The sequence below is a fragment of the Peromyscus maniculatus genome, chromosome 21, assembly GCF_049852395.1.
Source record: "Peromyscus maniculatus bairdii isolate BWxNUB_F1_BW_parent chromosome 21, HU_Pman_BW_mat_3.1, whole genome shotgun sequence".
Taxonomy (NCBI): domain Eukaryota; kingdom Metazoa; phylum Chordata; class Mammalia; order Rodentia; family Cricetidae; genus Peromyscus; species Peromyscus maniculatus.
In genome coordinates, this window is record NC_134872.1 from 1,947,643 (window position 1) to 1,972,608 (window position 24,966).

Consider the following 24,966-nt stretch of genomic DNA (forward strand, 5'->3'; position numbering starts at 1 on the left):
AAATTCACCCATGACACAGGGGTAGGGGAGAAAGCTTGGGTTTAGGAGTCATTAGCCTGGACATAACCTCCACAAGGGAAAATGGAAGCCCAGCTTCTCCCTCTCACACTCGCACTTTGCCTAGTAGACGCTGGGCCACGTCTCCCTGCCCTCCCTAGAGTTGGTTCAGTGGAACAATGTGATCAGGGGTCACAGTCCAGCCTCTGGGACCATGAGCCAGGCTGTGTCACCCACGGCTTGCCACCCTCCTGGCCTCTTTCCGACTGGAGGACAGGGACATGTGAAGGTTTTGAGATAGGACCCTGTTGTGTAAGAGCAGGAGAGCTGGTCTGTTCCCTGGAGCCCCCTTTCCAGTCCCTCCACTTTCACTTTCCTTTCCTGGGTTAAGTTTCTTTTTCCCCACAGGCTCTCAGGAAATGGTCCTTTTCCAGTCAGATCTCTCTGTGTAGCTCCAGACACCTTCCCTCCAGTTCAAGCTGCTGATAGAACTTACTCAGCTGCAAAATAGGCCTGCTGGTGTCTGGTTCAGCAGCCAAGCAGGGTGGAAAACCCAGTCTGAGGGCCTCACAGAGTACCTGAGAGGTGGGAGAAGGGTGGGAGAGGAAAAAAGCTGATACTCATTCAGTGAGCCACAGAAAGGAGATAAAAGCGGTTTCATTCATATTTTTACATCTTTTCTCGTTCTGTGTGGAGGCATGCACAGGTAGATGTCCGTTGGGTAGAGCTGGGTGGCTGTGAGCTGCCTAGCATGGTCCTGGGAACTGAGCCTGGGTCCCCTGGGAGAGCTGTGCATTCTCGTAACTTCTGAGCCATCTGTCCAGCCTTTCATTTATCTTTCTTTTACCCAAATGCAACTTTCACATCATAACCAAAGTGAAGGAAAACTTTGGCTTCATGACAAAGTAGACACAAAAAAGTTATGTGACTGTCCCAAGCTTGTCCCTAAATGGAAATAGTCACACGTCTAACTTCATTAATTACATCTACTAACTTTACTTAAATTATACCTTTGAAATTTGGGGACATCATTTGTGTTTTGTTTTTTTTTAAATGGGCTTTTGTTTTGTTTTTGTGTTTTTGAGACAGGGTTTCATGTGGCTTTGGCTGGCCTCGAACTCCTGACCCTCTAGCCTCCACACCCTCGAGTGGTGGGTCACACACTTGGTTTTATCTCTGACAACAGCCTGCCACTGCCATCGCATCCAAGTTCTCAGATAACCCGACCTATCACCATGTCCAGCCTGATGTTGTAGTCTTGAAGTCAGCAGGTCACTTCAGATGGAATATCACAATGATGTTATCACAATGAAGAAGGACTTCACAATGATGTTCTCATTTTAATATACCACATGCTATGACCACGTTCGTGGCCGTTACCCATTCTGTCCCCCTCCCCCAGTCTCTTCCCTTTCCCCAAATGGTCCAATTTCTACTTCATGTACAAGGATTTTAATTGTTTTCTGACGTGTTTTGTGTGTGTGTGTTGTGGGAACATGTACCACAGCAGGTGTGTGGAGGTCAGGGGACAAGCTGCTGGAGTTTGGTCCTTAGGAATCAAACTCATTCGTCATCAGGCTCGGTGGCAGCTGCTTCACCCTGACCACTGAGCCATCTTGCCAGCTCAAGGGGTTTTTCCTTGGGGGAGGGTATTTTTTATTTTTGTTTTTTGAGTCATGGTCTTACTATGTACATCTAGTTGGCCTGAAACTTGCTATGTAGACTAGGCTGGCCTTGAACTCAGAGATCCATTTTCCTCTACCTGCTGAGTGCTGGGATTGAAAGCAATGCACCACCACACCCGGCTTTTTTTTTAAGTATTTATTTTGTGTGTCTGTTGTGTAGATGCATGCATGACACGGAATGTTGTAGAGATCAGAGAACAATTTTAGAGAGCTGGTTCTCCCCCTCAACATGTGGTTTTGGGGATCAAACTCAGGTCAAGGTCATCATGCTTGGCGGCAAGAGTTCTTCCCCACTGAACCATCTCTTTAGACATCTACCTTTCCACCCCACACTCAGCCCCTTAACAGGACTGGGAAACATCACCAATCACAGGTTTCAAGGGTTTAATGGCGTCACCCCCTTAGTACCCCCTTAGTTCCTGCTCACATCATTCAATATTCTTTCGGAACACCAGTTAGACCAGCAGTGGCCAACAGCTCAATGTCATGTTCCAGAGTTGAAACGTTCAGATCCTCAGAGCATGTGAGCTGCAGGAACAGTGTCCAGAACTGGTGTCTACCCACAGCCCGGGAGCTGGGGATGTACCAGTGACAGAAGCTAGAGTCCCACCGAGGGCCCGTGAGATGCTTTGAAGCCTGGCGATGACCTGAACCGGCCTCCTCCTGGCAAACTGAAGGCTGCCGCAGGCCGAGTCCCCTGTGTCCAACGGAGACGGGTGGGATGGGGTGGAGGCCGTGACAGCTCCCGTTCTCCTCTGCCCAGAAAGGCAGGACCCGAGGAAGAGTCCTCTTCAAACTCCTCTTTGAGGACCTGGAGGAACCCCTCCAAGGAGAGGTGGACGGAGAGAGCCGACTCCACAAAGTGTCCTCTGACCTCCACACAGCCACAGCACACGTTCTAACACACAGCCACAGCACACGTTCTAACACACAGCCACAGCACACAGCCACAGCACACGTTCTAACACACAGCCACAGCACACGTGTTCTAACACACAGCCACACCACACGTTATAACACACATGCCACAGCACACACACATACCACAGCACACACACATGCCACAGCACACAGCCACATCACACACGCCACGCCGCCCCATCACCAACACAACAGTAATAAAATCAAAACAAAGAAATGTAAAAATCTAGCCAGTTGCTCTCGTTCTGTAGCCGGGTAACAGAGACCAAAACCTAATCTAAGCTACAAGAAACAAGACAGTGATGGCCATTCATGACGACAGGGTCTTTCAATCAAACCCAAAGCCCTGATAAGGCAGGCCAGCTTGCTCTGGGGAATCCCATCCCCCACCGCTGGAGTCTGGAATTACATGCAGGCCGACCCACCCACCCAGCGTTTATGTGGGCTCCAAGGATGCCAGCTCCAGTTTTCACACGTGCATGGCAAACACTAACCACTGAGCCATCTCCCTACCCCCTCAATTTTTTGTAACATATAAGCTATTTCTAAGTATTTAAAATGCCCTGTTTGATCTAAACAGTCTCTATGCTAAGTCCTACAATCACAGAAGAAAGAAAAAATGTTTGTTAAAAAAAAAATGACAAAATAAAAACTAAAAATAAGAATTAAAATAGGAGACGTGGCTCAGTGGGTGAGCCGTCCTGTGACTGGTCATCTGCTGCACACAAGCTCTTCATCACTGAGTTTATGCAGGTACTGTGTGCCTAAGCTCCCAAAACTGAGCTCAAGCAAACCTTACTTTCTTTATATGAAGAGGCCTCTAGCATTCTACTGTAACAAAAAGCCGACTGATACACTCTCGTCCCTCTCGTGATCTTTATTCCACTTTGTCTCTCTCTCTCTCTCTCTCTGTGAGATAAGATCTCTAAGCAGCCTGTGTAAGAGAGAACACGTGGCATCCACCATTCTGTGCCTGGACTATTTCACTTAACATAAAGTTCCATCCACGTTGTCATGAATTGAAAGTCCATTCTTTCTTTTTTTTTTTTTGGTTTGGTTTGGTTTTTTGTTTTTCAAGACAGGGTTTCTCTGTGTAGCTTTGCGCCTTTCCTGGAACTCACTTTGTAGACCAGGCTGGCCTTGAACTCACAGAGATTCGCCTGCCTCTGTCTCCCGAGTGCTGGGATTAAAGGCGTGCGCCACCACTGCCCAGCAAGATTCCATTCTTTTTCATGGCAGAATGGCACTTTTTATGTGTGTGAGAGGATATGTCCATGTGTGAGAGGATATGTCCTGAGGCTGACATGCTGTCTTCCACTGAACCTGGAGCTCATCAGTTCAGCTACTCTGGCAGGCCAGTGAGCTCCAGGGAGCCGTGTACGTCCACCTGTCCATTGCCCTGGCCAGTGCTGGGGATCTAAACTCAGTCCCTCACCCTGCATGACAGGTACTTCACTCACTGCGCCGCCGTCTCTCGAGACCCTCCCTCTCTCTCCTTTGATAAACGCTTGCTAGTGGATAACTGGGTCATATGGTAGTTATATTTTTAGTTTGGGGACTGCCCATGCTGCTTCCCCCAAAGGCTACGGTAATTTCCATTCTTTTTCCCTACCTCCTCACCAGTGGTTTTTCTTCCATTATTGCTGCTGCTAACCGACATGCTAACCAAGCAGGTGCCCCTGTGGTTTTGCGTGCATTTCTCTGACAGTCAATCTTAACAGTTCTTCACAGGCTTGTCTTGTTTTACAAAATGTCTGTTCAGATCCTTTGACCATTTTTTCTTTATTTTGTCATTGTATTTTATTATTGTTAAATTTATTTTTATTATTTTTAAGGGTGTGTCTGTACATGTGTCTGTGTGTCTCTGTACCTGTGGGTGAACGAAGAGTCCAGATGAGCACATCAGGAGCTGGAGTTACAGGTGGTTATGAACGGGGGACGTGGGTTCTGGGAACCGAACCCCAGGCCTCTGCAAGAGCAGCACACATCTACATACAATCCTAACAGCTGCCCTGCCTCCAGCACTACCACCCCCTTCACTGAGACAAAGTCTCATCTGGATCCTACCCTGCTCTGAACTCAATATGCAGCCCAGGCTGGCCTAGAACTCACGGCAAACCTCTTGCCTCAGCCTCCTGAATTCTGGATTGCTTAGGTCGGTCCCTAGTTGTGCAGGACTTGGTGACTGGACACCACGTAAGGAAGCTAAGGAGACAAGCAGTGACAGGCCGGGAGGAACACGGTGGATCGGAATGCGGATTTCCTGCCATGGATGCAGTGAGAGCCTGGCCTTTGACCCGCCCAGGTACAGCAAACAGGAGGACATAATGGTCCTGCTGCTCTGTCTGAATGACTGCAAGGCAAGGGTTAACAGGTCAGAGGAAACCAACATAAAGACGCTCTGCTCTCACACCACGTGGAGCCAGGGCATGCGCTGCCTAGAGAGCAGGAAAACACAAAACCAAACCAGAAAACACTGCCCAGAAGGAAAAAGAAAGCAACCGACATCCTAAGTTAGAACAGTGAGCCCCTAGGGCCCTTGTGTGTCTCAGCCGATGAGGCCGCTCTCTTAACACAGAGAACCGGGATGAGAGGCCCTCTTTGGGCCATGCTCTCTCCTGTGAGGTGTCCCCCAGGAGCAGGCCGCCCAGTCCCCTCTGCTGAGGAATGTCAGAAGCAATGGGGCACAGCCTCCTTTCTTGCTGACACTAAATTTAAATATACACAAATCTTGTTTCTTAACCATGACAGTGTGAGTTTCACCCTTGGCCCTGGAGACAGGATGACCCCAATGACCCTCTTTGCATGACGGTCTTGCACACGGCCTCATGTCTCTCTGCCTCCCTCTTCTCTCTCCAGCAGCTTTTGACTTAGTTCACGGCTGTGCGGAGTCTGAGGAACTGCTTCTTTCCTGGCTTCTCCTCCCACACCAGCACACCCACTGTGTTCTAGAAACCGGTTATATGGAGGCCCCGTGGTCTACGCACCCTTAAGCTGGCCCCTGCTCTGGAAATCCAGGGCTACATTGAGTAACAGCCATGAAACTGAACGGTCTTCTTCCCCATTCAGTGAGATGGTGACCGTGAGTTTTCCATACATGGTCTTTACTGTGCTGAGGTACACATTTCCTCTATTTGTAATTTTTTTTTCTTTTTTTTTTTTTGAGCCAGGATCTCACTGTGTAGTCCCAGCTGGCCTGGAACTCAAGACCCACCTCTGCCTTCAAAGTCCTGGAAGTAAAGGCACATACCACCATGACCGTTTTTATATGTAATGGTTTTAAAGACTTATGGGTTTTTTTGTTTTTTAATTTATTTATGTGTGTTTCTATGTGTGTGCGTGTGTATGGAACCCTCAGAGGAGGGGATGAGAGCCCCCAGAATGGAGTTCAGGCAGCTGTGAGTCACCTGTCTTGGGTGTCAGGAACCAAACCGGGTCCTTGACAAGAGCAGCAAGAACAGTTAAGTGCTCTTAACCACTGAACCACCTCTCCAGACCCAGATTTATGTTTTTATTTTATATGTATGTTTGTCTATTTAATAGACGTACTCCATGTAAATGCCGTAACCATGGAGGCCAGAAGGGTACTTCAAAGGGTTGTGCGCCATCACCTGGGTGCTGGGAACCTGTGAATTCCAGGCCAGCCTGGTGAGTTCCTGGAGAGATAGGGTTACAAAGACTAGAAAATGAGAGAGGTAGAAAACTGAAGTGCTGTGGTCTCCCATACAGCTTATCTGGGTGGAGAAGTGGCGAGCCCCTCAGGAAGAGCGCTCTGAAGGGCGCAGCTGCCAGACACCGCCCAGAGCTCAAAAGTAAACAAGCTGGAGGGGCGGGCCTCCATCAGCATCGGTCAGGGCTCAGAGGACCCAGCAGCCGCTCGCCTGCCTGCTGTGGGCTGCTCGGAGCGGAGCCCACGTGGGGGTGAGGGGCGCATCTCCAGGGAAGATGGCCCTCATCCAGGTGGAGAGCCCTGCAGGGACCACTGAAAAAAGACACGCCCCTCACATCCGCCTGTCAGACCCGCCCCTCTCAGTTGCTACACTCCACCCTACCCCACCCCCACTTCTGAGGTTAAACAGTTTCTGGTTCCCACAGGCAGTTGGAATTTCTCTAAGGTCTGATTTCCTAGGCAGGGCACACTCGGAATATGCCGGACACCGTGTGGGTTCTTATCTTCTGGTTCCTGAGTCGCCCCCCGGAAAGTGGAGCGCGTGAGTAGGGTGGGGAAGGGGGTTTTGTGGCGCTGAGCAAATTCAAGGCAGGGGGGAAAAAACCTCAACCCCGAGCCATTTTGCAGAAGGGTTGCACTTGGGAAATGGAAGTGGGAAGATCTGGGATTCAAGGCCATCAGATACTTGGCAAATTAGAGGCCACCTTAGGTCCTAAATGAGACCCTGTCATAAAACTAAAATTCAGGCCTGGTGGCGGTGGCACACGCCTTTAATCCCAGCACTTGGGAGGCAGAGGCAGGAGATCTCTGTGAGTTCGAGGCCACCTGGTCTACAGAGAGAATTCCAGGACAGTCAAGTCTACCCACAGAAACCCTGTCTCGAAAAAACAAAAAGAGAAAGAAAACTGAAGCTCAATGAATAAAAAGAAACACAAGCTGTGGGTTGGCTCATGCCAACCATGACCATGTATGAGGACCTGGGTTCACAAAGAGAACCCCAGCTCCAGAACAACCTAAAAAAAGACATGGGACGTGGTCTCATAGTAGCTCTGGCTGTCTTCGAACTCACTATGTAGACCAGGCTGACCTTGAACTCACAGGAGTAGGGCTTAAAGACATGCACCACCAAGCCAGGACAGGCCTTTCCTTACATTCTAATGTGTTTGAGTATTTGCTTTTGTGTGTGTGTGTGTGTGTGTGTGTGTGTGTGTGTGTGTGTGTGTGTGTGTGTGTGTCACATGGGACGCCCGGAGCTAGCCCACATGAGTTCAAGCCCCTCCATGTGAGTGCTCAGAACCAAACCTCAGTCCTCTGGGAGAGCGGGGAGCAGTGAGCGCTTTGACAGCTGAGCTGCCCTGTTTTCTGGAAATGCCTGTTTACTTATACGGTGTCCACACTGTAGTTAACATTTAATCATTTGTGTGCCTGTCTCTGTGTGTGCATGCACCTGTGTACACAAATGTGTAGCATGCAGCACAGACTGCAGTCCAGATGTGGAGGTCAGAGGACAGCCTATTTGGTGTAGCTTCAAGTTTTCTTGTGTCCCACCTGGTCCACAGCCGCTCAGACCCAAGTAAACACACAGAGTCTTATAGTAATTAAAACTGCTCGGCCAGTAGCTCAGGCCTACTACTGACTAGCTCTTACACTTAAACTCAGCCCATTTCTGTTAATCTGTATGTCACCACGTGTCCTGTGGCTTCACCTGTGCACCATTACATGCTGCTCCCTGGATGGGGGTGTGGTGGGGCTGGGGACTCAGCCTTCCTCTTCCCAGAATTCTCTTTGTCTGCTAGCCCCGCCTATACTTCCTGCCTGGCTACTGGCCAATCAGCATTTTATTTATCAACCAATCAGAGCAACGCATTCACAGCATCCAGAGCAACATCACCCATCAGTTTGGATCGGTCCTTTCCTTCCACCATATGGGTGGCAGCAGCTGAAAGGACAGGAAGTGGCAAAGTGGATCCAAGTGGTGGGCCCTGCCAAGGGATGCCGCTGAGAGAACACGCTACACACAACAGATCTAGTGTAAGAGGTTTATGGGGGGAGAGTGGAAAGCCATCAGGAAGTGGGGACATGAGAGAGGCAGGAAGACAGACAGACAGACAGAGAACAGGCTAGAGAGCAAGAGATGACTGTGAAGGAGGGGCATTTTAAAGGGCAAGTGTCACACAGGGAAGCATGCAGTAGCTGTTGGTAGATAGAGATGTGAAGATCGCAAGGGTGCCTTTAAGAAACAAGGAGAGAAACTGAGTGTGAAAATGTAGCTCAGTTGGAAAAGTGCCTGTCCAGGTCCTGGGGTCGCTCCCTCTTACCACAAGAGAAAGAAACAGAGACTTTATAGGAGGTGGGGACACACAGGGCTTCTGACTGTGGCTCCCAGGGAGGGCCCTTCTCTCCAGCTGCCCCACCCTGCTGCTCACCTGGGAGTCTCCAGATGACTTCAGTGGATGGGGCAGGGAAGCCTGGGCTCCTATCAGCTTTCTTCTACACTGAAAGAAGCTGAAATGGAGCCCAGTGTAGTACCTCACACCTGTGACCCTGTATCCCAGCATTTGGAAGGTGGAGGCAGAAGGATCAGAAGTTCAAGACCAGCCTCACACACTCACACAGTGATTTCGAAGGCAGCCTTGGCTACATGAGACCCTGTCTCAAAAAAGAAACATTTTTGAAAATAAACATAAGATTGTGTGTGTGTGTGTGTGTGCTTTCATATGTATGAGGGGATGGCAAAACCAGAAGGGAATCACCGTGAAAGGGAGGCAGAGCTCCTAAAGGAGGCAGGTAATGCAGGAGACAGAGATGACGCAGAAGCAGCAGATTTAACTAGCACAGAGCAAAGCAGCTTGTTGTTGGTTGGTTTAGCTCTTTACTCTTTGGGGGGCCGCCAACCAGCTCCCAAGTAAATCACACACGGAGGATTATTCTTAATTATAAATGCCCACCCTTGGCATGGCTTGTTTCTTGCCAGCTTTTCTCCACTTCACTTATCCCATTTATCTTTTGCCTCTGGGCTTTTACCTTTCTCTATTTTTGTATGTCTTTCTCTTATTCCATTGCGTGGCTGACTCCTAGAGTCCTCCTCCTTCTCTGGCTCCTTTTTTTTCTCCCAGATTTCTCTTTCTATATATATTTCTCTCTGCCTGCCAGACATGCCTTGATCTTTCCTTTGATTTATCCTTTCTCCTTGATCCTGGCTGTTCAATTCTTTATTAGACCATCAGGTGTTTTAGACAGGCACAGTAACACTGCTTCACAGAGTTAAACAAATGCAACATAAGCGAAAGAAATGTACCTTAAAATAACATTCCCCAACATTTCCCCCTTTTTGTCTAAATAAAAAGGTTTTAACTTTAACATAGTAAAACTATCCACAACAAAACGATTATCAAGGAAGAATTAATATACAATATTCTGTCCATTTGTAGCTAGCATATTCAGAGAAAATAATGCATTATCTACCCTATCATAGTGAATACAAATTTTTACAACTAATTTACTTTCTATCATGACTAAGGAAAACTGCAGCTGTAACTATCTAGTCTTCAACTCCATCAAAAACCCAGAAGGATGTAATATAACCTATCAACAGAGACACCTGGCTGCCTGGACAGTCACCCAAAGTTCCTCTGCAATGTTGGGGCATCCATCTTCAGCCTACAGGCCCATAATATCTGGCAAACTTTTCAGTGAAGCAGGAATTTGAAGAACTGTCCTGGCTTGTATTGGCAAAGTTCAACAGTCACTTTCCCCTGTGTCCTGCAGAATGTCTGGCAGACTCTTCTGTGAAGCAGGAATTTTGAAGGACTGTCCTGCCTTATTTGGCAAAGTTTTCCTGTGTCCTGCATGTCCAGTCTGCACAGCACATTGTCAGCAGTCAAAGGCAAGAACAGTTTCTTTGCCTTGCCATAATGAAAGCAAACTCCGTAAGGAGTTTCTTCAGTACCCATCATTTCTGAAATAAATTGGTGTTGTCAGGAGCAGATGTGTTTCATTATCATGAAAAACCTTAGGTTAACAAAACATTTTAAATGTCATATTCTATAGGTCTTTGAAGTGTTTGACCATTTATCTATTTAAAATATACCTCTATATGATCTTGAAAACATACCTTACATATCTACAAATTTGATTGTTATACATGGCTAACTACTAACCTATGTTTCTTGATTATCCTAAATAGTTTATAATAATGGCTTTCAAAATCTAGAATTTGCTGGGCGATGTGGTGGCACACGCCTTTAATCCCAGCACTGAGGAGGCAGAGCCAAGTGGATCTCTGTGAGTTTGAGGCCAGCCTGGTCTACAGAGTGAGTTCCAGGACAGGCTCCAAAAGCTACACAGAGAAACTCTGTCTCAAAAAAAAAAAAAAAAAAATCTAGAATTTTATCTTACATTTTAAAAAGAACTGCATAGGTACAATACCTTAAACAAGAGTAAAAACATATATGCACTATGTTGTAACAAAAATAACCTTAAATTTGCTTAAATTTGTATCAATATAGAAAAATCCTTTAAACAAGAGTAGAAACATATATACACTGTAATAAAAATAACTTTAAATTTTTCTCAATATTCTATATTCCCCTAAATGATAACAAACATCCATAACCCACCAAATAACCAAAAACCACCCTCACACCTCAACTCTTGGGAATGTGGGCGTATGATGTCTGTGGACAGAAACATTTCAGGGTCCCAGATAGAAAATTTTAGATAATGGCCAAGTCCTGGGAAGACCAGCAGTAATCTCTGTTGACAGATATCACCTGTCAAGATTCAGGAGGTCTCACCTGATCAAACCTGATCCATATTAACCCTGAAGGAATCCACAGCCTCTCATCTCCTATAGGAAGAAAACTCTAAAGTATTTTCTATTTCCATTGACAAGTATTTTTTTTACTTCTTTTTTAAAGTTAAGGCATTCTTAAAATATTAGGTTGGATTATGCCAGCAGTCCTTTCAATCCCATGTCCTGGCAGCTGTCGTTTGCTCTTCGGCATTCAAAAAGTTCAAAATCAGCACAATACTATACAGGATCCAAATTCCCTGTGTATTTTCCATCTCTACGTGGCTTTTTTCTTTTTTACTATTTTACTTCTCTCTTTAAAGACTTTACTATTTTTAAATTATTTCTTTCTATGACTGTGCATACACCTTTTCTTTCTTTCTTAAGCCTACGCAAATGTAAAACACACTGGAACCTGTTTAGAATTTTTTTCCATGTGGATCTCTTTTACTGCATATCTCTAGTCTTTTTTGACCACATGAGCAAACTTTAAACTGCTAACCTACACCTGGATCCTCTGGGGTCATCAAAGTCAAGCCTAAAACCCACAGCCCAGTCAGAGGTACATGACCAAGAACCCCCTAGGCATTGAACTCAATTCAACTTGAACTGTGGCAGGTGTTTTTTACTTAGCTTGCTGTTTTTATTTAACCTCTACCCCCACCCCTCCATCCCACCCCTCACCCCCCCACCCCACCCCTCCACCCCACCCCCCACCCCACCCCCGGCTGAACAGCAGCTCCTCTTAAAGGAGCCATGACCCTTTTCTTTTTCTTTTCAACTTTCTCAGGCGCTAGGGATATTCAAGCCCCACGTTGAGCACCAAAGTGTTGTTGTTTGTTCTTGGCTCTTTTGGAGGCCCTGCCACCCAGCTCCCAAATAAATAGACACAGAGACGAATTCCTGTTTATGAATGCCTGACCTTAGATTGGCTTGTTTCTTGTCAGCTTTTCTTAACTAGCTTGGCCTATCCATCTTTTACCTCTGGGCTTTTTGCTTTTCTTACTTCTGTAATCTTACTTTAACTCTTACTCTGTGGCTGGCTGGGTGGCTGACCCCTGATGTCCTCCTCCTTCTCTGGCTCCTTCTTTTTTCTCAGATTTCTCCTTCTATATATTCTCTCTGCCTGCCGGCCTCATCTATCCTTTCTCTTGCCTCGCTATTGGCTATTCAGTTCTTTATTAGACCATCAAATGTTTTAGACAGGCAAAGGAACACAGCTTCAGAGTTAAACAAATGCAATATAAACAAAAGTAACACACCTTAAAATAATATCCTACAACAGCATCTGGAGAAGGAGCAGGAGGCAGGAGTATGGGACAGAGCAGTGAGTGAAATGATACCAGCCTAAGGGCAGAGGCTGCAGATGGCTCATTAGTGAAGAGTACACACTGCTCTTGCAGTGGATGGGAGTTCAGTCCCCAGCACCCACGGTGGGCAACTCTTCTGGACTCTGTGGGTGCTTGTGTCCATCACTATGTGAAGTACCTGCACAAGCCACAAAAGGGCATCAGACTGTTGTATCCAAAGTCCAGAATCCCCAAAGGCTACCCAGAGACCTAATCCGAATGCAAAAACAGAGTCTTTATTTCGAGTTAAAACTCAGGTCCTCCATCCGACGGAGGTGGAGCCGGAGGGACCCCGAGCAGTAGCAGGGCAGGATATTTATTGTGGTTAGGGCAGGGGGTTAGGAGACTTCCAAATCCATATAGTTACAGGCTCAGAATTGGTGCTTACTTGGGCCAGGGATGCTTGGCTTAAGCTGACTGGACGGTTGCAGCCGCAGGGAAATAGGCTGATTGTTGTGCCATTCTATCTATATCAGCAGGAAACTCACATCCTCTGACGGTTATGGCATTCCATCTTTATCAGCAGGAAACATCTGGTTTGCACAGCTTCTGATTGGCTGGGTCTAGGGTGGAGGGGCCCTTGCGGTTTTTCTGGAATTGTTTGTACAAGGGCCTGCTGTCCCTAGCTGACCTCTTCCTAAGATGGCTGCGGTCCTGTCAAGGGCCCTTCAAGATCTCCCAAAACTAGAGTTACAGATGGTTCTTAGCATGTGGGTGCGGGGAACTACACTTGGGTCCTCTGCAAAAGCAGCTGGTTCCATCTCTTCAGTCCCTAATGTAATTTTTTTTTGAGCTGAGGATCGAACCCAGGGCCTTGCACTTGCTAGGCAAGTGCTCTACCACTGAGCTAAGTCCCCAACCCTCCCAATGTAATCTTTACAAAAAGAAAAAGTGCTTGGGATGAAGGTCAGTGGGAGAGCAACTCTCAAGCATATAGGCATTGTGGAATATTATTTTAAGGTGTGTTGCATTTTTTCCTACTGCCTTGTTAATAATGCAAAGATGTGTTACATCTGTTTGATTAATTAACCTGTGGTCAGGAGGCTGCGTCTTCAACTGGCTGACAAGAAGTGGTGGGGGAAACCACATGTAGCTAGGGCTTAAGTGGGGGTGGAGCCGAAGGGTGCTGGTTCTGGGGGAGATGAGCAAGGAGAGGTTAGATACTTGCTATTCAGCCTCTCTTGAGAGCTGGTGCCTGAGGGAACAGAACTCCCACTGGCTGCAACCCTTGTGGAAAAGTGCAGTTGCTGATTAGGACATCAGTTGCTTAAGGGGCAGCCACTGTATTTGATGAAAACAACCTACAGGAGTCCTGAGTTCAATTCCCAGCTCTTAGAAAACAAAATAACCCCATATCCAAGCATAATAGCACATATGCACAAAAACACTACATGAAACCCATTACTTTGTATTCTAACTTCTTAATTTAAAACAAAAATCTCAGATATGAGAAGACCCACGGGTGTGTGTGTGTGTGTGTGTGTGTGTGTGTGAGAGAGAGATCCAGCATCCCCCCTAAATGCACCACATGCGGACAGTGCCCTTAGAGGCCAGAAGGTGTCAGATCCCCTGGAACTGGAGGTACAGATGGTTGTGAGGGGCCACCTGGATGCTGGGATTTAAACTCGGGTCCTCTGTAAGAGTGACCAGTGCTCTTAACCACTGAGTCATCTCTCCAGCCCCTTAATTTTACATTTCTTTGTCAATTCTCTGAATTATCCTAATGTACAGTGTGGAATTTGATTCATTTGGCTGGCAGGTCGTTATGAAATTGTTTTTATGTTGTGTGCCCTGTCTCTTCTACAATTCACACGCAGGCACACTCATTCTCCCACCCTCGGAGCTGGGTCCTCAGTCAGTACCTGACACTAAACCCTGATCCCTACCTCAGGATCGCACTCTCTGCTGTACTCCTACACGGCGGTGACAGCACCAGGTCCCAGGGTCCCTGTGTTTTCTGCCACCGGCTTCCTCGACCACCAGCCCTTCATCCACTACAACAGCGACAGCATGAAGGCAGAGCCTTCTGTTGCCTGGCTGAGGGAAAATCCAGGTTACTTTGCTGATGAGACCCAGGTCTTCACCAATCGGATGAAGATTTTCCAGCTCAGCCTGAGAAACATACAGCAGTACTACAACAGCTCTGGGACCCAGCGTCAGAGGGCAGGTGGCATCCGCCAGCACGAGGGTATGTGCTGGAAAGGTGGTGGGGATCAGAACTTACCCACCACGCCTCATCCCCAGAGGCAGGAGGCCCTCAGTGTCCCGACAGACTGTCCTTTGAGAACAGGCTGGCCCAATCTGCTCTCAGATCTTCAAAGTGCTTACAACTTCTACGGAAGACACTCATGCTGGGGACCCTTGTGACTCCAAGCCAGGCAGTCTCACAGCTGACTTTGAAAATCACTAGAGATTTTCAAATTTAAGCGTCAGCATAAAAGCTTGTTTCTTGTTGGTCAGTGGTTGGTTTGACTCAGTTTGTTTTATTGTTTTTGTTTTTGTTTGGGGGGGGTTAAGTGTTTTTGTTTTGTTGCTGTTTTTGAGACAGGGACTCATGGAGCCCAAGCTAGCCTCTAATTCGCTCCGTAGCTGAGGATGACCTGCCTGCACTTCCCACTTGCAGGACTGCACGTGTGCACCGCACACCCCAGTCAGCGTCTGCACTCTCTCGAGGAGAGAGAGCCACACTGAGCAGTGTGTCCTCTGCCATCACGCACGTGTGCCGTGATGCTGTCCCTGGGAGGTTATGCCTGGACTCAGGGACTGCCAGCACTCGAGTCCTGTGGGGGAACCTCTAGGTTCCCATGTGTATAAGGTGAAGAGAGTTGTAGAGGATGAATCACCTGCGAGACGACACAGCAAAAACTAAGTCCTACCTCCCTATCCAATGATCTTTTACTATGACCTGAAGCAGCTTAGGCCTGGCCCCTGACAGCTGACTCAAAAGGGTATCAGTGCTCAGACTACATGATCTAGAATGTGAACGCCCTCTAAGGAGAACCTAAGAAATCTGGTGGGTGGTGCTAGGGCAACAGGGACCATAAAGGGGAGGCCTGGGAAATCCATCTGTGGTCCCTGACATGCTTGTCGTGGGGGTTCTAGGCCCTCACACCCTCCAGTTCACATATGGCTGTGAGATGAGGGATGGCAGACGTACCACAGGACACTGGCAGTATGGCTACGATGGCTGGGACTACCTGACCCTGGATTTGGACTCTATGCAATATATAGCAGCCACATTCATTGCTGGTTACACCAAGCGCAAGTGGGAAAACAATGAGTACTGGCTGGAGAAAGACAAGAGCTACTTGGAGAAGGAATGCATCCTGTGGCTGCAGAGATACCTGACCCTGGGAGGAGAGGCGTTCACTCGCACGGGTAAACAGCTGCTCCAAGCCCAGCTCCATGGCCACCTGAGCACAGGGCTGTAGCTCGGCTGTCTGGGTGGGGCCACTGTACTGGGGGTAGCTTCCCACAAGCAGATGCGGACAGTTTTGAGTCGCCTAGACTGTGGTCACCTAGGTGAGCCTCCCTGAGGTCTCTACTCTCTGTCCCAAAGGTCCTTGGGGATGTCCCCCATTTCTGCCTTTTTCCACTGGAGACACAAAGCTGTGCCTACCAGCACCTATCTATCTGTTTACTACAGACCCTCCCCAGACAAGAGTGACCCGCCATCCCAGACATGAAGGAGACGTCACTCTGAGGTGCTGGGCCCTGGGCTTCTACCCTGCTGAGATCTCCCTGACCTGGCAGTTGGGTGGGGAAGAACTGATTCAAGACATGGAGCTGGTGGAGACCAGGCCTGCAGGGGATGGAACCTTCCAGAAGTGGGCAGCTGTGGTGGTGCCTTCTGGAGAGGAGCAGAGATACACCTGCCATGTGCAGCATGAGGGGCTGCCTGAGCCCCTCACCCTGAGATGGGGTAAGAGGGGTGTGGGGGCACAGAGCCTATTGCCAGGGTAAGCAGAAGCCCTTCTGGAGACCCTGAGCAGGACAGGGCTCTTCATCTTTCTCTTCCCTTTTCAGAGCCTCTTCAGCCCACTACCCCAACCACAGAAGTGTATGCTGGGGGCAGCAGACGTGAACGTACAGCATTCTGGAGTGGCCTCATAATTATTTTATTTTTCATAGTACTTACTGGAGTTACCTACTACAGATTTAAGGTAGGAAAAGGAGGTCTGGGTGCCCTATGCTGGGAGGAGGGTCAAGAGTCAAGTTGTAACTGCTGCCATGGGGCCAAGGTGGTGACATTCATGGTGTAGCCAAGGCCGGAAGGGTCCCGGCTGGGGGGCTGATAGGCCGAGACACTGCAGGTGAGAGGGTGCTGGAGACTGTTGACCAACACCAAGGACGTCTGTTGGCGTGGCTGCCTCCAGACCCCAGGGTGGCGACCTGAGCAGGGATGCCCATACAGGATCCAGGAGCAGCACCCGTGAGACCCAAAACGTTCCAAAGTACATGGGAAGTGAGCTCTCTTCTCGTGGGATAAAAGCCTCAGGTTCTCCCCGTCAGATGCCTGAATTCCTTAGGAGAGTACGTGGCAAGCAGTCGGGCTCCCAAGTGAATCAGTGAACCCGAGGGAAGCATGTAATGGAAACATTTTGTGTATGGGTGCACACGCGTGCACACACGTAAGCACAAATATGCACTAGTGACTATGCAACTACAGGGTTGTGCATGTGTGAGAATTATGGCCTTTACATGTATATGTGCATTTGTGCACATAAGCATGTGTGTGCATGCACATGTCTTGCTCTCAGATATCCTCACAGTTAACTTCATACTGGCTGTTTCCTCCTTAGAGGACGGTTCGTCCGCTGTCATCCTGAAGATGACAGGCTCTTGGGATGAGGCTGAAGGGAACTAGTTAGTCCTCACCAAGTCACAATCTGAGACTCTGTTCCCACCCGCCTACAAACGGTGCCTACTGTCCAGCGAAGATCCACAGAAGACCTAAAAAGATTCTAAACAAAAACAGAGTCTCACAGTCTCACGCCAACCGCAGTACAGAGACACGTATCTTGAAGTTGCAAGCACACCATGAGCTACTCTGCAGGCGATTCCCGCAGTCTCTCCGCTGGCCGTGACCAAGCTGGGTGGCGTGTTCCTGCAGTCTCTTCAGCTACAGAAAAGTGTCTCTTGACAGCTGCTGCAACGGCCATGCGCTAAGCCACGCAATGCTGACAGCTGACGTAGCAGTTTAAGATTTGTCTAATTTGGGGAGTGGAGAGATGGCTCAGTGGTTAAGAGTACTGACTGCTCTTCCAGAGGACCCGGGTTCAATTCCCAGCACCCACATGGCAACTAACAACTGTCCATAATTCCAGTTCTAGGGGGATCTGGCACCTTCTTCTGGCCGTTATGGGCACTGAACACACATGGCACACAGAGATGGTACAGACATCCATGCAACCCACACACCCATGCACATGAAATAAAAATATTTAAAAAAAATTGTTTCATGCAATCACAAAACAATACAGATACACAGTAAAGACAGAGTCAGAACAAAACAAACAAACAAACAAAAAAAAAAGCCTCTAAATGGATTACGGTGAGTTTAAAAATATACATAGGCTTGGGAGAGAGAAGAAAAAGGATGTATAGGATGTATAAAAAATGATTTAAGAATAAAATAAAGTCTTTTAAAAAGAATAAAGTAATATATAGTAAGCCATGTAAAGATGGAAAATACACAGAGTTTGAATTCTACATGTTATTATGTTGTCTATAAATTTTTTAGCTGCTAGGAGACACTGGATTAAAGCTGCTAGATTAAACCAACCTGTATGTCTCACCTTCAAAATTTAAGTCAAAAGGTATACTGCTTTTGGGGAAGAGGTTGTGCTTTATTTATTTCTACAGGAAATGAGAAGATATCAATTCATTCCAAGTTAAAGAAAAATCAGGTTTGATCACGGAAGATTACCTGAAAAATCTGACTAGACATAAAAAAATAAATCTAGGAGAACTACAGGAAAGTCTGTCAGATATGCTGGGCCTGTAGGCCAAAGATGGATGTCCCAACGTTACAGAGGCGCTTTGGGTGACTGTCCAGGGAGCCTGATGTCCCTGTCATTAGGTAACATTTCATCCTTCTGGGGTCTTTGATGGAGTTAAAGACTAAATAGTTAAACTTATAGCTTACCTTCGTTATGATAAAGGGCAAATTAGATATAAAACTATAAGACTACCAAGATAAGAGTATTTTCTCTAATTTTGCCAAATACAAAGAGAATGGATATTATAACTAATTCTTTCTTGATAATTGATTTTGTTGTATATAATATAATATTATTATGTTAAAGTTAAAACCTTCCAGCCGGGCAGTGGTGATGCACGCCTTTAATCCCAGCACTTGGGAGGCAGAGGCAGATGGATCTCTGTGAGTTTGAAGCCAGCCTGATCAACAGATTGAGTTCCACGACAGCCAGGACTGTTTCACAGAGAAACCCTGTCTCAAACCATCCCCCTAAAAGAAGTTAAAACCTTCCTTTTTAATTAAACAAAAGGGGGAAATGTTGTAGAATAATCCTTCTGTACACTGTGTGAATATATGTCGCTATGATTGGTTTAATAACAAGCTGACTGGCCAGTAGCTGAACAGGATAAAGTTAGGTGGAAAAGCCAAACTGAGAATGATGGGATGAGGAAGGGTGAAGTCAGAAGAGACACCAGCCAGTTGCCAAGGAAGCAGGATGTGTAGAAAATGAGGTAACAAGCCATAAGCCATGTGTCAAAGTACAGATAAAAAAATATAGGTTAATTTAAAGTGTAAGAGTTCATTAGTAACAAGTCTGAGCTATGGCCGAGTGTTTATAATTTGTATTAAGTCTCTGAGATAGTTATTTGGGAAGTGGATGCAGGTTATTTGGGAGTGGGTGGTCAGGACAGGAAAACTCCACCTCCACACCCCTTCATAGGACTCTCCCTTAAAATACACTTTGCCACAAATGCAGCTTAATTTCTGTGGTAGTATTAGTGAAAATGGCCGTATAGGCTCATAGGACCTGGCATTATTGGGAGGTGTGGCCTCGTTGGGGTAGGTGTGGCTTTGTTGGAGGAGGCGTGTCACTAGGGGGCAGGCTTTGAGGTCTCAGATGCTCAAAAGGTCCAGTGTGGCATTTTCTTCCTGCTGCCTGCCGTTCCGGATATATATAACTCTCAGCTCCTTCCCCAGCACCATGTCTGCCTGCATGCCACCATGCTTTTTGCTATTGTTGTGGAATATTATTTTAACCATGTAAAGATGTGTTACGTTTGCTTATGCTGTGAAATATTACTTTAACTATATAAAGGTGTATTACATTTGTTTAATGATGTAAGGATGTGTGTTTAATTATTAAAGATGTGTTGCATTTGTTTCACCTTGCCTGCTAAGGCACCTGATCGGTCTAATAAAAAGCTAGGCAGGAGAGGGATAGGCGGGGCTGGTGGGCAGAGAGACTAGGAAAAATCTAGGCTAGAGAAGAATGAGAAAAGAGAGAACAAGGGAGACACCCGGGGCAAGAAGCCAGGCAGCCACCAGCCAGGCAGACATGAGAGCGTTGAAAGTAAGATATATAGAAGGAAAAAAACAGAAAGCCCCAGGGCAAAAGGTAGACAAAGAGAAACAGGTTAATTTAAGCTAAAAGAGCCAACCAGAAAGGAGCCTAAGCTAGGCCAAGCATTCATAACTAATAATAAGAAGTCTCTATGTCGTGGTTTGGGAATGGGTTGGCAGCCCAGAAGAAAAAGCCTGGTACGTGCCATAAGGAAAATGTAATAAACCTCTAAAACTATAAGTTAGCACCAACTAAATGTTTTCCTTTATAAAAGTTGCCAGGTCATGGTGTCTCCTCACAGCAATAAAACCCTAAGACAGGTTCTTTTCTTAGAGTTGTGCTCCTGCAGAATGCCAGCAGACAACAGGTATAAGACAGGTCTTACTACGTAGCCCAGGCTGACCTGGAACTCGTTCTGTAGACCAGGCTGACCTGGAACTCAGAGAGATCTGCTTATCTCTGCCTCCCAAGTGCTGGGATTAAAAGCTTGCACCACCATGCACAGCTGAGAACATTACATTTCGATAAGAACTTAAGACAAAAGTCTTAGGACCCTGACCATGAACTACCTTGTAAAAGAAACAAGGTAAAAGGAAGAGAAAATATACCAAGGGCCCAGAATACGTATCCTGTATGTAATAGATGTGAAAGTGTCTGTTACCTGAAGACCTGGGGAAACAGCCAACAGCTCCCTTTTCAAAGAGGCCCAAAGGGAAGAAAGAAGAATGTGTGTGCCCAGGAATGCAGGCTGGGCAGGAGACTCACTCGGGCTGGATCCAGAGCATTTACATGTTCACATATAATGTGACATACAGGCCTGAAATCTAACGTAGGCTCATAATTGTTAATTATACTCAGGAATTCTAGAAACAGATAAAGTTTGTAGTCACAAAAGAATACACACAGCCAGGTGATGAGCAAACCAGTAAGCAGCTCCTCTCCATGGCCTCTGCCTCCAGGTTCCTGCCCTGTGTAAGTGTCTGCCCTCACTGCTTTTGAAGATAAACTGTTACTTGTAACTATGGTTATGTGTAATCCTTTCCCCACCAAGTTGCATTTGGTCATGGTGTTTCATCACAGCAAGAGTGATCCTAACTAAGACAAACAAGCTCAGTCTGTAGAGATCAAAGTGTGGACATCTTTGGGGACCATTATTCTGCCAATGAAACAAAGTCAGGGGATTTTGCTGCTACCTTTGAATTTCTCAGTCATAGATGGGGAATGCCCTTTCCTGTTAGGACAGGCTTATCGCACTGAGCAGAGCCCGCCTGTGAGAAACTGACATGTCAAGAAACTGTCAAGACCTTTAAAGAGGCTTAGGAGAAAAACTGACTCTGAGCAAAGCCTTGTAGTGTGGAATTCCCCATGCTAACAGTCACCGAGGGTGTAGGAGGGAATGGTGGGTGGGCCTTGATCAAGTGATGATGTGAGGTAAGCCCTTTATGTGCTACATGGTAAGCATGTAGGCCGGAGGATAAAGGAGAAACTAATAGAAATATTTTCATTATATCTGCAGCTATTTATTGTGTGTGTGTGTGTGTACATGGGGGGAGGTCAGAGGACAGCTTGAGGGAGTCAGTTCTCTCCGTCCACCATGTGGGGCCTGGGGAATCGAACTTCAGACTGGGCAGCATGTCCTTTGCCTACTGGGCCATCTCTCAGGCCCCAATAAACTCTTTAATTCCTTAAAAAACAAAAAACAAAAACAAAAAAACCTTTGTATTATTTTGATATTTTATTTGTTTTTTGCTTTTTTCTTTTTGTTTATCAAGACAGGGTTTCTCCATACAGCCCTGGTTGTCCTGGAACTTCCTCTACAGACCAGGCTGGCCTCAAACTCACAGAGACCCACCTGCCTCTGCCTCCCAAGTGCTGAAATTAAAGGTGTGCACCATTACTAGCCGGCTATTTTGATATTTTTATGTGTACGGGTGTTTTGCCTGTATGAATGTCTGTGTACCACATGTGCATCTGGTGCCCAGAAAGCCAGAAGAGAACATCAGACCCCTGGAACCTTGACAGACAGTTGTGAGCCACCATGTGAATGCTGGGATTAGAACCCGGGTCCTCTGGAAGAGCAACCCAGTGTTCTTAACCACCAAGCCATCTCTCCTTCTATCTCGGAGAGTATGCTATGGGGTACGATGCCAACTTAAAGCCTGTATTTAGCCAGGCATGATAACACACACATTTAATACCAGAATTCAGAGCCAGGCAGACCTCTGCGAGTTCAAGACTGGCCCAGTTTACACAGCAAACTCCAGGATAGCCAGGGCTACATCGAGAGACCCTGCCAAAACCAACAACAACAACAACAAAGGGGCTGGAAAGACGGCTCAGCAGTTAAAGAGCACTGACTTCGGTTCACTGAATACAGAGGGCCTGGGTTCAGTTCCCAGCACCCACATGGCAGATCACAACCTTCTCTGACTCCAGCTCCAGGGCCGCCTAGGGCGCCAGGCACACACATGGTGCAGAGACAACCATACAGACCAAATACCCACACACGTAAAATAAAAGCAAATGTTAAAGATTTATTTAAAATAGCTGGGTGTGGTGGCGCACACCTTAAGTCCCAGCACTTGGGAGGCAGAGGCAGGTGGATCTCTGAGTTCCAGGACAACCAGGGTTGCTACACAGAGAAACCTTGCCTTGAAACACCAAATACATACATACATACATACATACATACATACATACATACGTAAGTAAGTAAATTTAAAATAAATCAAACAAACAAAAAACTGTATTTGTCTTACTAGGATTTCAATTATTTTCTAATTACATTTACTTATTTTGTGTGTGTGGGCACACATGCCATGGAACACACACACACACACACACACACACACACACACACACACACACACACACACACACACACGGAGATCAGAGGACAACTCCCAAGTTCTCTCCGACCCTGAGGGTTATCAGGCTTGGAGGCAAGAGCCCTGACTCAATGAACCACCCCACAGCCCCTCTCACTGTGATTTCAAGACCGTCACAGACCCGCTTTACATCAAAAGACACAAACTGAAAATGAAGTGATGGGGTTATGTTCTATGCAACAATGACCATACAACAAAGGTGGCCATGTTAATATCTGAGCAAGGAAACCTTGGAGGCCACCGTTGGTGACGCACCATGGCAATCCCAGCTCTCAGGAGGCAGGTGCAGGATTGTCTCAAGTTTAAGGTGACCTATCCTGGCCACACAGTGAGTGTAAGGCCAGCCTGGGCAACAACATATCCAGACCCTCTGCAGAACATGTATCCTTCTGAAACACTTCCCATCCAAAAGGAAGGATGCGCATCCTCTGAGGCCAGAATCGTCCTCATACCAAAGCCAAAGACACTTCCAAAAGTACAGACCTAAGGGCTGGTGCTGTGGGATGTTCTGTATGTTAAATGTGTTGCTTTGATTGGTTAATAAATAAAACACTGATTGGCCAGTAGCCAGGCAGGAAGTATAGGTGGGACAAGGAGAGAGGAGAATTCTGGGAAGCGGAAGGCTGAGGCAGAGAGAAACTGCCAGCCGCCACCATGACAAGCCGCATGTGAAGACACTGGTAAGCCACAAGCCATGTGGCAATGTATAGATTTATAGGAATGGATTAATTTAAGCTATAAGAACAGTTAGCAAGAAGCCTGCCACAGCCATACAGTTTGTAAGCAATATAAGTCTCTGTGTTTACTTGGTTGGGTCTGAGAGGTTTGGGACTGGCGGGTGAGAGAGATTTGTCCTGACCGTGGGCAAGGCAGGAAAACTCTAGCTACAGGCTGGAGAAATGACTCAGGGGGTTAAGAGCATGCCTTGCTCTTGCAGAGGACCTGAGTTCAGCTCCCAGCACCCCAATAGCAGTTTACCTGAATAGCAGCTGCCTGTAACTCCAGCTCCAGGGAATTCAATGTTCTGCCCTCTTCTGGCCTTTGCAAGCATCCTTGAACACATGCTTACACACATACATACATATACTCATACATACATATAAATAAAAATGAGATTTTGAAACATTATAGATCTATGTGCTTTGTGAGCATTAAAACCCACTACAAAATACTAGCTAATGAAAACTCTTTAGACAATGCCAGCACAATGAACTGAGTAGCACATTAGAAGATTTATATACTTTGATTGCTATGGTTTGAATTTAAAGTGTCCTTCACACATTTTTAGCTTGCTTTTAGCACAGAGTCTCACACAGACGAGCTGGCCTCAGGCTCACCATGCAGTTGAAGATGACCCTAAACTCTTACCCTCCAGTATTTGCCTCCCATGTGTGGAGCGGACACCTGCGTATGGGGCGTTCCCGGAGTCTTAAAACCTGCTCCCCTGCTGGCCTTGCCTTGGTCCATAGGGACCTTCTACTTCAATGTTTTAAAACTTCTCGGTTTTGTTTGTTTGTTTGTTTTTCTTTTTCTTTGGGGGGGGGTTCAAGACAGGGTTTCTCTGTGTAGCTTTGGTGCCTGTCCTGGAACTCGCTCTGCAGAGCAGGCTGGCCTCGAACTCACACAGATCCTCCAGCCTCTGCTTCCTGACTGCTGGGATTAAAGGCGTTTGTCACCTACACCCAGCAAACTTCTTGTTCTTGATGTGACAATTTCTCACAAGCAGGCTGTGAGTGCTGGCCCCCCAGCACTTGAGCAAGCGATCACACACACACACACACACACACACACAGAGGCATCACGTGTCATGATCCTGCTCTGTGCTCCGGTGCCTAGGGCGTGCCTCTGAAGTGTAGAGCCAAGCTGGTATCTCCAACCTCCATTCCCTAGCCTGTTGACATGTTCTACACCACACCCTCACTACTGGGACGCTGCTCAAATGCACAGGCTGAGCAGCTGGAGGTGGAAACCTGCACAAGGGCCGCTGAAGTAAACCTTCTCCCTTAAGTGGTTCCTGGCAGGTGTCTTGTTCATAGTGACGTGATACAATGAGCAGGAAGCATAGCATGGGAAGGGACCTTGTAACATACAAAAGTCATCAGTGTGACAGATCACATGAT

The 24,966-nt window shown here is 47.0% G+C and overlaps 1 protein-coding gene and 1 long non-coding RNA gene across 6 annotated transcripts in view; one reads left to right on the forward strand and one right to left on the reverse strand.

The window, feature by feature from the left end:
* LOC102921933 (uncharacterized) overlaps positions 1 to 24,966 on the reverse strand; it is a 52,401-nt gene that overhangs the window by 17,761 nt on the left and 9,674 nt on the right. For all 3 annotated transcript variants that reach the window (XR_013046829.1, XR_013046830.1, XR_013046828.1), the window contains exon 2: positions 494 to 575. This is a non-coding gene — a long non-coding RNA (uncharacterized LOC102921933). The remainder of the gene's footprint in view (positions 1 to 493; positions 576 to 24,966) is intronic.
* LOC102921232 (class I histocompatibility antigen, Non-RT1.A alpha-1 chain-like) lies at positions 6,649 to 19,734 on the forward strand. 3 transcript variants are annotated; one of them, XM_006997281.4, is made up of 7 exons: positions 6,649 to 6,814; positions 14,306 to 14,602; positions 15,517 to 15,792; positions 16,061 to 16,336; positions 16,441 to 16,577; position 16,624; positions 17,219 to 19,734. In XM_006997281.4, exons 1-7 carry the CDS (start codon positions 6,751 to 6,753, stop codon positions 17,263 to 17,265), a joined length of 1,098 nt encoding a protein of 365 aa, XP_006997343.1. In that variant the 5' UTR covers positions 6,649 to 6,750; the 3' UTR covers positions 17,266 to 19,734. The 3 variants fall into 3 exon arrangements, with proteins under 3 accessions (XP_006997343.1, XP_006997342.1, XP_042122589.1); XM_006997280.4 differs by lacking the exon at position 16,624 and having other exon boundaries at positions 6,650 to 6,814; positions 17,217 to 19,734; XM_042266655.2 differs by lacking the exon at position 16,624 and having other exon boundaries at positions 6,667 to 6,814; positions 14,232 to 14,602; positions 17,217 to 19,734.